This window comes from Microtus ochrogaster, chromosome 8 (genome assembly GCF_000317375.1).
Source record: "Microtus ochrogaster isolate Prairie Vole_2 chromosome 8, MicOch1.0, whole genome shotgun sequence".
Taxonomy (NCBI): Eukaryota; Metazoa; Chordata; class Mammalia; order Rodentia; family Cricetidae; genus Microtus; species Microtus ochrogaster.
In genome coordinates, this window is record NC_022015.1 from 65014190 (window position 1) to 65029782 (window position 15593).

General features: G+C 43.9%; 1 protein-coding gene across 1 annotated transcript; it reads right to left on the bottom strand.

The window, feature by feature from the left end:
* Positions 1–2360: 2360 nt before the first annotated feature.
* Positions 2361–4248, bottom strand: Fgfbp3 (fibroblast growth factor binding protein 3). Its single transcript, XM_005352180.2, has one exon. It carries the CDS (start codon positions 3969–3971, stop codon positions 3216–3218), a length of 756 nt encoding a protein of 251 aa, XP_005352237.1. The 5' UTR covers positions 3972–4248; the 3' UTR covers positions 2361–3215.
* Between the last annotated feature and the right edge of the window lie 11345 nt (positions 4249–15593).

A 15593-nucleotide genomic window follows, 5' to 3' on the forward strand; every position in this document is an offset into this window, starting at 1 on the left:
TGTGAGCCACCATGAGGTTGCTGGGAATTGAACTCAGGACCTTTGGAAGAGCAGACAATGCTCTTAACCTCTGAGCCATCTCTCCAGCCCCAGTGCCAAATAATTTGGCGCAGAACCAGAACTAGATGGCTTTATGTCTATGATAACCTCTCTTTCTCCCATAGACAGAAGCCAGTGCCTTCCTCTTTGATACCTTCCCATCTCAGCACTGACCGTAAATGTTAATGTGTCCCAGCAACTCTCCCTCCACTCTGGATGGTGCCCCTGTGGGGAAACACTCATGTTTCCCATAACCATCCTCCTCGTTATTATAGAGATTTTGATTCAGTCCTCTCCCAGCTGCAGACTTGTCTTTCTAGTGTGCTCTTCCAAACCTTTGCCCCAGACACAGGTTTTTCTCTCTTTCCCCGGTCATCTCAGGTGCCTTTCTCCAGCTCTTTGAAGTCCACCCTCTTTCTTGGGTTACAGCATGTACTCTACATGTTATACATCTTGATATTCACGTTGTTATCTCTGTGGAGACGACGTGTATAATTCCTCAAGGCGATGGCTTTAAAGTCCCAGACTTAACCAAACCCAGTCTTCGTGCAGCCCTGGAGACCCTGGGACTTAGCCAATGTCATTCAAATGACGGCTGGGAGGATCTGATCCCTTCCGGCCCTACTGACAGTAGCTGACTCCTGTCCCTCTACTGTGTTCCCGGCGGAGTCCTGGCACAGCTCCTCCCGGAGAGTAAGGGAGCAGGGATGCTGGCTGCCTGCTTGCTTGGACACACAGAGCGTGACCTTTTCCTTTTTCTTAGAAAGAACTTTTTCAGTCCATCAGGGGGGTTGGCAGTCCTCTTTCACCGAGAGCTGGAAGCACGATCCTAGCCGTGTGCCTGTCCATCACTTGTTTCTCGGGAAGCATGCCTTTTGCTCGTTTTTGTCAGATACCTCGTACACTGGGTTATACTTTTGGAGAATGGTCTCCAGATACATTGAGTTTCCTTTCCTTGACCAGGACGACTTTTAATCTAAGGATCAGTGCTACTCAACATGAGACCACATAAGCCTACCCAAACACTTTGTTCAATGGGCATGCTTTGACAAGTGAGTACAAAATAACATACAAAAGGAACACAAAACAGTTTCTGTTTCCCAGAGGCAGATCAAAACAGGGAAAGTCGGGAATGTGTTGCCCTTACTGATATTTTTAAAGGGAGAGAGTAAAAGTAGAAGGGGTCAACAGAAACATAATATACCAGGGGAGAAGACCTTGCACTGGCGTTGGACTCAGGCTGGTATGTAAGTTAATAGAAGATAACTGGGCTTGGTGGGACATGCCTTTCATCCCAGCTATTTGGGAGCTGAGTCAGGAAGATTTCAGGGTTCATGTGGTTACAGAGCATGACCCTGTTTCAAACTAAAATTTAAAAACAAGTTTAGGGGCTCAGCAAGATGCCTCAGTTGGTATAGGAACCTCCTGTCTAGGCTGGACACTCTGAGCTCAATCCCCAGGACTCACACAGTGGGAGGTGAGAACTAACTCCAGTAGGCAAGTTTTCCCTTGACTGCCATGTGTGCACACCCACACCCACAGACAAGCACACATACAAACACATATACACACCAAAAGCCCAGCTTGGATGTAGCTCAGTGATCAAGTGCTTGCCTAATATGCACAAGGCCCTGGGCTCAATCCCCAATTACTTACACACACACACACACGCACACGCACACGCACACTCACATACCACATTAATAAAATTGATTGATGAATTGGAATAAGCAAGAACTCTAGAAAACACACCTAATCCAAACAGAGCCAGACGACAGTCAGTCAGTCAGTTACCATGTGGGAAGACAGGCCTGGTGTCAACAGATCTGCTTTTGTTTCAAGAAAACTCAAACTTTGGGGTTTTATATAAAATTATTTCATCTTAAAATGCTGACAGTTAATCCAAATTGGAGGAAAGAGGGAAGGAAGAGGAGAAGGAAACAGGGGGCAGGAGAGACTAGCAGGGAATGAGAGAGGGAGGGGGGAGGGAGAGAGAGCGCGCCCTGTGAAGTTCAAGCAGAACCATGCATACATACCCCAGAAGCTGCCTATTAATGCCCTTGCTTTACACACATTTTTGTTTCTTTTCATAACAAGTCACATTGTGTTTAAGAACTTAATTCAAGTTGGTCATGGTGGAGCGTGGAGCACCTATAAACCCAGACTTGGAGGTCTGAGGCATCAAGGTCTTGAGAAAATGACAGTCTCAAACACATACACACACACACACACACACACACACACACACACACACACACAGATGTGGGCTTTAATAAAGGTATATTTAGAAATAGATAAATGACAAAAGCAGCATTTCCATCATTTTATAACTCTTTGAGTAATTTTTATTAAAGATGATCATTACATCATATTAAAAAAGAACAAATTAATTTAATTATACAGGCAATAAGGGCCCAAACAACTGAGATACATGTCTACATTTTATCTGAGTTTCAAAAGAGCGATCAAATGTAAAGACTTGGGAGTTTTTGTTTATATTTGGAGATCTAGAGGCACTGAACTCACTGATTTTAGGTAGTTAGTGACCTTTCAGGACAGTATGTTCAAAATTCAGTTTCAACGTAGCAATGCTAAAAGAACTGAAAAGCAATTGTCCTAATAATTCATTCCTGGATTTATTTTATACCTATAAGGCTTCAATCCACATAGAAAATGTGATGTTGTCACAGCCAGAGTTCATAACAATCCAGAAAAGGGGGTGGGGAGAAAAACTAACCAGTCAGCTGAATAGCCAAGATGACTTTGAAAAATTCAACCTGGCTCAGGTTCTTACTCACAATTACATTTTAATAATAATGTGTTAATATACATCTTCTCCTACTTCACAGGAGAGATTCACACCTCTTTAGTGACTTCATTGCCCCTATTCTCAGCTTCTCTCCCTAGTCTACAGTTTTTGCAAACTTAATATAAACCTATCCGTTTCCACTATTTCTTCTGCTCTTAAATCAAAATTGAGATGCTTCAAGAACATTTCTTCCTCTGCTGTCTCAGATTCTCCCTACCCTGACCCATGCCCTATTTTGGAATCCGGACTCCCGCCTACTCTCCGTCCCGGTTCCCACTGTCTAAGACGCCCCGAGCCTCCCGCCCCGGCTGCACTGCCCTCTGCTCTGCAGCACCTGGCCCTGGTACCCCCCTCTAGGACCGCAGCATCAGCCATTCCAGAAATTGACGAAGAAGTTGCAGAGGGAGTGCCACTTCTCGGTGCAGTAGGTCTCAGTGAGCTGGGCATTCTGATCCAGCCCGGCTGGCTGGAGGCCGGCCACTGCGGGAGGCTCTAGGACCGGGTCCGCGCTCACCTTCCTCCTGCCCACTCTGGTCTTCGTCCTCGAGGGTTTCTCCTTGGGCGGCAGCGAGCTCGGGGACAACACCGGCTGTCGCTGCCGAGCCCGGCTCCGTGCCCTGGCCCGGGTCTGCTCGACGGAACGCTCGGACAGGGTGGGGCGCGCGGGCGGGTGCAGCTCGGCGCCTACGTTCTTGCGGGCGCACAGGCGCGGTGGCAGCGGCTTGGGGTCTAGACAGGGTTGCGGTCTCCTGCGCAGTGCGCCCAGCAATCGCTTCCAGTAGTGCGAACGACGGGCGTCCGAGGTCGCGCAGCGCTCGGGATGCCCGCGGTAGGCACAGTGAAGGCGAGCCCCGCCCGGGGCCTGGCAGCTCAGGACCAGCTCGCCGCCCGTCGGTGTCCCCGGGGCCGGCACCAAGAGCTGCCAGCTGCACGCGTGCTGCTCTGGGCTCACGAAGCGACCCGAGGAACCGCCCGTGGGGCCCGAGATCGGGCCCGCCTCCCTACCAGCCGCCCCCTTGTCCTTCCGGGCGGCCGCGAGGAGACAGCATTCCAGCAGCAGTAGCAGCCTCAGCGGAGAGAGCAACGCCCGCGGCCTTGGAGGACTCCTGCTAGCGGTGGCCATCCCACTCTTCTGGGGTCCCTGTGGCTTCAATGCAGGCAGCCCGTAGCAAAGAGCATCCTCGGATCTGCGGATGAAGGCTACGGATGAGTCCCATGCAACCCTCACCCTGGGCACAGGAACCTGCCAACTCTCCTGACCGTACTTTCTGGAAACTAATGTTATCAGTTAGCTGCAGGGAGCCCCTCTAAAAAGTTGTCCTAGGAGAACAACTTACTGCTTAAGAAATCGTTTTTGAAACGTTTATTGAGATAGGAAAATGACGTTTAATAACGCCCCCCCCCCGGGCCAAAGTGTCTACAAAATCATTTCAGGTTAGTCGTAGGACACATGCACTTTTAGCTTACCGAATTCTAGAAGAGGTGGTGGGGTCCTATTAGAGTAGAGCGAATGACTGCATAAGGGATTAGTCTGTTTTAAAGGGTTCTCTGAATGAACCTGTTATCAATGGGACAGAAGGGGCCTCCCTCTCTATGCCCCTCCCAGATTTCTCTCACACTGGATTTCCCACACCACAAACACAGACAGAAGAAACACCCTCGTGCAGACGCACATACCACAGAAGTATGGTAGAAACAGCCGTGTGACGTGAAACATAAATGCTGTGTTTTGCTTCCATCGCTGAAAATAATGCAAATGTTAACAAATCTTTCTTTTCTTTTGTAACTTTTACTTATTTATCTGAAGACTTAAGTTTTAAGATAAAAAAGATAAAATGAAACAAAATTGTTCGAAACCAGATATTATTTGACTGTTTGCACAGTTTCCTTTTTCTTTTTACATCACGTGTAGTGTGTGTGTGTGTGTGTGTGTGTGTGTGTGTGTTTGCGCGCGCACACGCGTGTAGGTCAGAGAAAAGCCTGCCGGAACCAGTTTTTTTCTCTCTCTCTACCTCGTGGGTCCCTGGGATCCGACTCAGTTTGTGGGGCACGGTGGCAAGCTCTTTTACCTCCTGAGTCATCTGGAAGGCCTCATTATTTTTGTTTTTTTTTTAATTTTATTTTATCAGTATGGGTCTTTTTTTAAAATATTTATTATGGACACACTATTCTGTTTGCATATGTCTGTAGGCCAGATGGTTGTGAGCCACCATGTGGTTGCTGGGAATTGAACTCGGGTCCTTTGGAAGAGCACGCAATGCTCTTAACCACTGAGCCATCTCTCCAGCCCCTATTTTTGGTTTTTCATATCACTCAGTTCTATATTTTCATCAGTGCATCTAAGGATAGGTATTTTGGTTTTTAACTATTTAGGAGTATGACAAATTAGTTCTAAATCTCTTTCAAACCTTACAAGTTCTAACACAGAACTATTTGCTTCGTAGTCAGAAAGTAATAGGAACTAAAAAGTGTAACACTTAACCATTCACCTGTGGTGAAGGAATAGACTTTGGGTCTGGTTAATCTGCTGTGTGATTTTTTTTTTTTAACTTACAAGTGTTTTTTATGATAACATGTATATGGTGAAAGAGTTTTACATTTATTATGTATTTGTTTGCTGTATATGTGCTCAAATGCTACAGCACACTTGTGGAGGTCAGAAGACAAGTTTCAGAAGCCTATCCTCTCCTCCCACCATGTGGGTCTCAAGGATTGAAGGCTCAGACTCTGATGATGAGGCTTGGCAGCTTGACCCTTAACTTGCTGAGACATCTCTTTAGCCCCCTGCCTTTTGAAATTGGGTCTCGCGTACCCAATTCTGGCTTGAGTTCACTCTGTATCTGACTGTGACCTTACATTTTAAGCAAAGTTATTTTTAAGGTTTGGGATTTTGTATTTACCCCCTTTTGCCCCATAATATATGTGACCTCTCTTCTCTCTCTGTCTCTCTCTCTCTCTCTTTAAGAGTTTATTGCCAAGGGGCTGGCGAGACCCATGTAAAGGCAGAAAAAGAAAACTAACTCCACAAAATCGCCCTGCAATCTCCATTCAGGCACAGTGACACATGCCCCTCCCATCCACACACTAATAATAAAAGAAAGCATTTTTGACTTTGTTTTGTTAAAGCACTTATTCCTACAGGCCATGGGGATGTTGCTCACTAGAAGAGACTTGCTTAGTGTGTCCAAGGCACTGTGTTTACACCTCAGTACTGAAAAATATTTATTTCCTAATCTAATTTTGGTATTAACTATATTAACTATATTAGTTAAATTGTTAATAAAAACAAATTGGTATCTATAGCTACAGCATTAAGAAACACTAATAACATTAAAACAGGAATATGCTAACAAGTTTTGCAATTACCAGTAGATAATTAATGAATTTTACAGATGGAAATCCTTTCTAAATTTCTCTCAGGAAAAAAAAATATTCTCACAGGAAAAAACACCAAAAGGAGTCACAGACTTTTTTTTTTCCCCCTGTAGCTCTGTTATCAAGAGCGGAATAACATTTGGAATAGATTTTTCAGCTAAAGAGTGACATCTTGTGGCTTTATTGTCTAATTACATTAAGATTATCTAACTAATGAGTTAGATCCACAGATTGAGCGTCCCTGTCAGAGACACTGCTCCAAGAAGAAAAGGAAGGGCACACAGATGGCTATCTAAGTCAGAAAAGGAAAAATAAGTTCAAAACCACGGTAAGTGAAGGAGAACATGAGTAGCCTGGTGGCTCCTGCCTGCAATTCCAGCACCCTAAATGCTGAGGCAGGGGAATCAGACACTCAGGGCTGGACTGGGCCGCACAGTGAGGCTCAGGTCAGCCTGAGAGACAAGAGCCTGTCTCAAAAAACAAAGAGAAAGCCGGGCGATGGTGGCGCACGCCTTTAATCCCAGCACTCAGGAGGCAGAGGCAGGTGGATCTCTGTGAGTTCGAGACCAGCCTGGTCTACAGAGCTAGTTCCAGGACAGGCTCCAAAGCCACAGAGAAACCCTGTCTCGAAAAAAAAAAACAAAAAAACAAAGAGAAAGAAAGAAGTCATAACGTAAGACTTACCAGTTTAGGGGCTGGAGTGAGAAAGGTTTACTGCTCTTTCAGAGAACTGGAATTTGGTTCCCAGGACCCCTGTTACTTCAGCTCTAGGTGATCCATCGCCCCCCTTCTGTCCATCGTGGGACACCTGCACTCCCATGTGCATACTGCCACAGAGATACATACACATGATTAAAAATAAAAATAATCTTTCCAAGGGAGGTCCAATCTCAGCAGCCCTGGGTTCTCCTTTCTCCAGGACTCGGATGCTCCAGGTCCCTCTTGGCTGAGCCCGCTGCTGGGAGGCCTACATTAATTGTGAGTGGTTTGTAAATTTTCTCTTGCCATGTTTTTCTATTCTGGAGCTCTCCCAGAGTCTGTTCTTGAGCATTTAGGTTTCACGTGGGAGCACAGGGGTTTTCATTACTCTCCTCCTCTGTTAATGTCATTCCGCCACCTCATCTCACTGCTTCCTTCCTAGGCCTGATCTTCCTCCTCCTCCCAACTGCATTCTAGCTGCCCTTTTAGATGAAAGAGGTTGCAGGATTGGAGAGGGTGGGATGGAGCCTTTGAGTCCTTTCTAGAAACCTGTCTCCAGTCCAGCAGTACCCAGCTTGTTGCAGTCCATCCTAACATCTGATGGCATGGGTTGGAGATGTTGGATCAGGCCTGACTCTGGCCCCTGTACCTTAGCTCTGGGTGACCAAGTGGAGAGGCATCCATACCCCTCAAAAAACATAAGCATCTTAGTTGTAAAGCCTCAGCTCCCCCCCCCCCCCATCACAGATCCCAAAGCACAGTCTCCTGGAAACTTGGCAAGCAGCTGAGCCTGGCCAAGGTGAGGGCTTTGTCAGGTAGTAGCTCCCGGGTACTCAGAGGTCTTGCAGCACAAAGCCCATTGGTTCCAAGAATCTCAAGAGGTGGCTCTGGCTCCTGGGACTGAGGGGAGCCAGTGTCAAGTCAGGAGAGCAAACTACTCAGCGGGAGAGTCAAAGGCAGGGTTGTGTCTTATCCCAGGAGCCACCCTGTGGTCTCCCTGTGCCCCTCCTTTAGTGGTCTGCTGCTTGTCCTGTCCTGACCTCATGAGCTGCATACTCCCCCACACCCAGGGCATCCAGGAGAGTATGAAAAAATAACCCGCCTAGCAGGGAAGACGACTAGGGAAAAAACTCAGTGGCTGCCCTCACATCCACCATGCCTCTGTCAACGGCCAGCCTTCCCAAGGGCCCGTGTGAAGAGTCAATTCCACTTCTGTCCCCCCCTCCCTCACTGGCCCAGAGACAAGCTCCCACCCCTCCACCTCCCACCCCCGGCCCACAAAGGAGACTGCACACTGACTACTGTATGAAGAGAGGCAGTGAAGGGAAATAGCAACCCTGGGAGTAAGAGATGCTGAGAAGAATACATGAGAAGTCTTTATAACAGGGAAATCAATAATTATCGTCTTAGCCATTTAAAAGTATATAGTTCGGCCGCAGTGAGAACATCCATGCTTGTGAAGACATCGTCACATCCATCTCCAGAATTTTCTTCACTTGTCCAAATAAAAGTCTGTCTCTCTGGAGTTGGAGGCATCGATGCCTCAAAGGCTAAGAGTTCTTACTGTTCTTCCAATGTTCATCTCCCGGCACCCACATCAGGTGCTTTAACAACCACCTGTAACCCCATCTTTAGGGCATCCAGCACCCTCTTCTGGCCTCCCCTGCATCCACACACATAGCATACTCACACAAACAGACACTAAATAAAAACAATAAAAATACACAGTAAAAGTTTGTCTCCATTAAACACTAACTCCCCATTCTTCTCCTTCCCCATCCCCTGACAACCATAATTCTATTTTCTGACTCTATGAATATAACCATCTACTATAAAGTAAAATCATATGGCATTTATCCTTTTAGGACAGGCATACTCCATCTGAAATGATATCCTCCAGGTTGAGTCATGTTGTAGCCTGTCTCTAGCTTCCTTTCATTTTCAAGGTGAAATAATATGCCATTGTATTTATATGCTACATTTTGCTTATTCATTCATCTGCTGGTAGATACATAAATGCTTATAGCTTTCAGCTATTATCAATAATGCTTCTATAACCCTGGCTTGCAAATATCTGACCAAGTTTCTGCTTTTAATTATAAGGTTCTGTTGTACGATGTTTTACTATTTTGGCTTTTTTGGGGGCCTGCCATCCAGCTCCCAAATAAATCACATACAGAGGGTTATTCTTACTTACGAATGTCTGATCTTAGCTTGGCTTGCTTCTTGACAGTTTTTCTTAACTTAAATTATCCTGACTACCTTTTGCCTCTGGGCTTTTATCTTTCTCTATTTCTGTATACCTTTCTTTATTTCTTTCTCCATGGCTTGCTGTGTAGCTGAGTAGCTGGCCCCTGAGGTCATCTTCTCCTTGTTCTCTTGCTTCTCTTCTTCCTCGTTTCTCCTTCTATTTATTCTCTCTGCCTGCTAGCCCTGCCTATCCTTGCTCCTGCCTTGCTATTGGCCATTCAGCCCTTTCTTAGACCATCAAGTATTTTAGAAAGGCAAAGAATCACAGCTTCAAAATTAGCCAAATGCAGCATAAACAAAGTCACACACTTTAAAATAATATTCCCCCACAAAGTTTCATTTCTATTTTTCCAGTTTATTTTTATTTTTTATGTGCATTGGTCATCTCAGACAGCAGTCTTGAAGCTATTCTGGATGCAAAACTCAGAAGAAACTGCAACAGAGGTGCTCTGAAATGTTGGATCATCTGGGTCATCCATTCCCAGATGAAATAGAGTAGCCGGGCGAGGTGGCACACACCTTTAATCCCAGCACTTGAGAGGCAGAGGTAGGCAGATCTCTGTGACTTTGAGACCAGCCTGGTCTACCGATTGAGATCCAGGACAGTTAAAGACACACAGAGAAACCTCGTCTCAAAAAAACAAAAATTAAGAATAAAAGAAATAGAAATTGGAGATTTCTCAGGGGGGTCTTCCTTGATCAAACATTTTTCTTAATCAAGAATGAATCCACAGCCTCACATTTCTTGTGGAAACAAAAGCAAAACTTAAGATATCTTTTGACTTAAAATTTGAAGTCAAGGCATTTTCAAAATATATATGTTGGATTAGCCCAGCATCATTTATAATCAAATGTCTTTAGCAGCTGTTGTTCCTTCCACAGCAGTCAAACAATTCAATGACAATACAATAACATACAGTATCCAGATTCTCTGCATATTTTCCATCTTTACATGGTCTTTTTTTTTAAAACTCTATTTCTTTTATTCTTAATTTTTGTTTTTTTGAGACGAGGTTTCTCTGTGTGTCTTTAACTGTCCTGGATCTCAATCGGTAGACCAGGCTGGTCTCAAAGTCACAGAGATCTGCCTACCTCTGCCTCCCAAGTGCTGGGATTAAAGGTGTGTGCCACCTCGCCTGGCTACTCTCTTTCTTTCTTTCTTTCTTTTAAAAAGACTTTATCATTTTTCTTTTATTTCCCAAGACTACATATATATTTAAACACACCTTAAACTGTTCAGAGTTTTATTTTTCCCATCTGAATCTGTCTTTACTGAATATATATCTTTTTTTTTTTTTTAGCACACGAGTCTTTAATCTGCTAAATGGCTAAATGGCATGGCTAGGATGCTGTGGTTTTGGTGATTGGCTCAACTCATTCCTTAGCTTCCTGAGAGTCTAGCTTCATGGTAGAGGTACAGGCAGGAGTCATGTTTATTGCCACAACTCTGTGGAGTTTCTAGGTCCATGCCATCATCAAGAACCATGCCACCAGCTGCTCATAAAAGCTATTTAAGTGTTTGGTGGCAGGGCCTTTTAAAAGAGCTGCAAGGTTTTTGCCACTAACCTTGAATCAGGAAGCCTTTCTTAAAGGAGTCACACCTCTGTTTTCAAACAGAGTCTACTGGAGAAAAGACAGTTACCAAGATGCTGTGTTTGACTGTTCTTGTGTGTCTAGGATTTTTTTAAGGTTCCTTAGGCTGTATGTGGAAGTTGTTGCCCCGTGATGGGTGATGTTTTTAGACTGAGACTGCACTTTTGTTTCCTGGCTGCCCGGACCCAAATAATCACACTGAAACTAATTACAACACTGTTTGACCTGTTAACTCAGGCTTATTATTAATTAGCTCCTACAAGTTAAATTAGCCCCTAATTCTTATGTATGTTTAGCCAGGTGGCTTGGTACCTTTTCTCAATGAGGCATTCTCATCTTGCTTCCTCTGCATCTGGCTGATGACTGCATTTCTGTCTTTCCTCTTCCCAGAATTCACCTAGTCTGGTGACCCCGCCTACACTTCCTGCCTGGCTACTGACCTATCAGTGTTTTATTAAAACAATACATATTAAACCAATAAGTGACACATCTTTACAAGAGCATTATCTCACAGCACACATACACATACATACCCCAAAAACCAAAACAACCTGAAAAGTTTGGCTGGTGAGATGGCCCAGCAAGCAAAGTGCTTGCTTACATCCTCTTCTATTTTTATGTGGGTTCTTGGGATTAAACAGCTGAGTCATCTTGCTGGCCCAGTTACTGTTTTCCTCAGTGACCTAAAAATCTTTTGTTGCTGCTGTTTTTATGAGACAGGGTTTCTCTGTGTAGCTCTGGCTGTCTTGAAATGCACTTTGTAGACCAGGCTGGCTTTGAACTTACAGAGATCCACCTGCCTCTGCCTCCTGAGTGCCAGTATTAAAGGTGTGCACCAGCACCACCCTGACCCAAAAGTCTTAACAGTCTAAAAGAAGGCAAAGTTTGTTGATGACGTCAGTGATTAAGCCAGGAGTGGTTGTGTATGCCTAAAAGTTGAGGAGGCTGGGACAGGATAGCTACCAGTTTGAGGTCAGCAGGGATATATTTTTCTTCTGTTCTTTGTGTTTTTGAGACAGGGTTTCTTTAGGTAGCTCTGCCTGGCTGTTCTGGAATTAGTTCTGTAGAACAGGCTGGGCTTGAACTCAGAGATCTGCCTGCCTCTGCCTCCTAAATGCTTGGGATTAAATGCAAGATCAGCTTGGACTATCTAATGCTATTTTGTCTCAAATTTAAACAAAAGATAAAGCTTACATTCCTATTACCTCTTTCATATTCTATCTTTTTCTCCACTCAGTTTCCTTCCAGGGGTAGAGAATATGTTATAAGTCTGGAGTGAATTCTTTTTTTTTTTTTTTAAGATTTATGTATTAAAAAAAAAGATTTATGTATTTATTTTGTTTACAGTGTTCTGTCTGCATGTATGCCTGCAGGACAGAAGAGGGCACCAGATTTCATTACAGATGGTTGTGAGGCACCATGTGGTTGCTGGGAATTGAACTCAGGACTTCCGGAAGAACAATCAGTGCTCTTAACCTCTGAGCCCATCCCTCCAGCCCCTGGATTGAATTCTTTTAATCCACTTGTAATAATTCTATACTTGCTTATGTCCATTTATGTAAAAGCTCAGAACAAGTATAGTTACTGTATCTTTATGGATATTAATTCAAATTGGGAAAGCCTAAATATTAAGTGTTTTGAACTTTTATTACTGGAAATATAATATTAGCTAAGCAAATTTATACAGACCATTGTGGATTGCAAGTTCAAAGACAGCCTGTGCTACATTGAGACTCTCTCAAAGATAAATGGGGGATGGAGAGACAGGTCAGTTGGGAAGGTGTTTGACAGGCAAGTATGAAGATTTGAGCTCAGGTCCCTGAACCCATGTAAAGCCTGACTTGGTACCACATCTGTAATCCCAGCTCTCCTATGGCAAGAGGAGAGGCTGAGAAAGGAGAATTCCCAGAAGCTGGTAGACCAGCTAGCCTGGCATATACAGCAGCAAACATTGGTTCAAACAAGATGATAGCAGAGGACTGATACTCAGGGCTGTTCTTTGATGTATGTGTGGTGTGAATGGGGAAGACACACATTGGTTAAAAAAAAAAAAGGAATGACAGTAAAACCCTGTCTCAAAAAAAAAAAAAACCCAAAAAAGAATGAACAAATAATTTATACCTTGGTGGTGGTGGCGCATGCCTTTAATCCCAGCACTCAGGAGGCAGAAGCAGGCAGATCTCTAAATGGAGGCTAGCCTGGTCTACAGAGTGAGTTCCAGGACATCTAGGGCTACACAGAGAAACCCTGTTTCAAAGAAGAAAAAAACTTACAAAATTATATTCTGGATACATATATATTCAATGTATATTTATACAAACTCAAGCTTCATAGAGATATTATTTCTGGAATGGTAAAGATAGATTAGAGAGGAGTAAACGATAAGTTTAACTATAATTTTGTAGAAATTTATCTAAAGCAAATACAGTAGAAGTATTAAAATATTTTGAATTTTTCTTAATTTATAATTTGTCCACAAATCCTGTTTATTCACTTCACTCACTTTGGGATTCTATTATAAAATTAGAGGCAGATATTTATTTAGATGGATATAAAACCACGGATTCAGATCACATCCAGGTTTTCTATGTAGTAACAGGGCTTCACTATGCAGCCTTTGTTGGCCTAGAACCTGCTATGTAGACCAGGCTGGTCTTGAACTCACAGACCTTCTCCTGCCTCGAGCGCTGCGATTAAAGCACTTTCAATGTTCTTTCTTAAAAACACATTTATATGTTTGTGTGTAGGGGTGTGAGTACCATGTCACATGCGTGACCGTCAGAGGACAACTTGCAGGAGTTGGTGCTCTATTTCCACTGTATGGGTCCCAGGGGTTGAACTCAGGCTAAGCTTGGTGGCAAGTGCCCTTACTTACCGAGCCAGGTTTCCAGCCCTCAGTTAACATTCCTGTAGGGATCATCTCCAGCAAAAGAGTGTGTTTCTACAGCCATTATCTTTAAATTGGGGATGCATGGATCCTCAAGAAATGAGGTCTATTAGTACCATGCTTTTAAAAGTCAGTGTACCACAACTATTAATATATTTGATTCAAGAGCATTGTCCTAGAAGCTGCTGGGGTGTGGCATCATAAAAGTTATATGTACTAGATTACTTTTCAAACCCCAAATCTGTAACTTAGACAACCATACTACTAAATTGTTAAGATACAGAAATAAAGTAAGCAGCTCAAGGTCATGTTATTAACAGAAGGAAAAATCAGGGATGGGGTTTAGCTCAGTGTCACAGTATGTGCCCAGCCCTGAGTTCCATCACCACCACAGCACAAAGCACCAAAGGTCAACGTGTTAATAGTTTTGAGTGCTCATTATGTAGTCATTTGGGTAGATGTTTGTGCGTTCTTATTGAGTCTCCAAGTCTGAGTCCACTGCTTTCCTCACCTCCCAGATGCTGAGCTGAAGCTCAGTGAGATTGAAAGACTTCTTTGGGCACGGAACAGTCAAGTGTGATGGGAAAAGACTTGGCCAGCCTCATCTACATAGTGATACAGGACAGCCAGGGCTACACAGGCCTGTCTTGAAAAAAATCAAAACCAAGGGCTGGAGGGATGGCTCAGAGGTTAAGAGCTCTGATTGCTCTTCCTGTGGTCCTGAATTCAATTCCCAGCAACCACACGGTGGCTCACAACCATCTGTAATGAGATCTGGTGTCCTCTTCTGTCATGTGGGTATACATGTAGGCACAAAGCGGTGTACATAATAAATAAAAATAACTTTAAAAAAATATAAACCAAAACCAAAAAAGAAGTCAGTCAGTCCTATATGAAAATATTTGACCATTTGACGATTACATTATCCTTACATGTTGAAGGGGTTGGAAACATTACTCAGTAGTTAAGAGTACACACTACTCTTCCAGAGGACCTGAGTTTGATTAGCTCCAGGAGGATTAGATACTCTGGCCTCTGTGGGCATCTGCCACACAAACATAATTGAAAAAAACCCCAAGTTGATAACAATAGTTCTCTCCTCTCTTTTTTTTTTTTTGTTCTCTCCTCTCTTTGAAGCTTAATTTACACTACAGAGCTGTGTATCTTTGATAATAAAGATTCTTAAAAATGTAAATCAGGGGGTTGGGGATTTAGCTCAGCGGTAGAGCAATTGCCTAGCAAGCACAAGGCCCTGGGTTCAGTCCTCAGCTCTGGGGGCAAAAATAACCAGAGTAAATAAAGTTGTTACCTTGCTGTGACGCAAGGGAGAAAAGAATGTAAATCAGAGCAAGGCGGTGGTGGTGCACACCTTTAATCCCAGCACTCGGGATGCAGAGGAAGGATCTCTGTGAGTTCGAGGACAGCCTGGTCTACAGAGGGAGTTCCAGAACAGCCAGGGTTGTTGCTGTCACACAGAGAAACCCTGTATGGAAAAACCAGAAGAAAAAGAAAAAGAAACCAAACTTCTTATACAGTCCGAGGGTTAAATTTAGTGATAAAGCAGTGGCCAAGCTCTTGTGAGGTTTCTGAGTTCTAGCGCCAGCACCATCAAACAACAAACTGGAAACACATCACATTATACAAAGCCTGTAATTGTAAGAGATGATGAGAGCCACCTGCACAGCGCTTCAGCCGGTACTTGCTTTATTTCTTCCCATTCATATCTACTGTGTAGTGCACCGAGTTCTTGTGAGTTTTTCTAGATACATTACCTCATTTTATTTTCACAGGCTTCTAGAGTGCTTCTCATCTCACAGATGACAAACAGACTCAGGGATTGAGACATAACTTCTAACAAGGTGATCAGAAGCCGATGGGCATGTTTTATAAGCGGAGGGATGACATGACAGGTGCCTTTTGAAGATTAATCTGTCAGGGGCC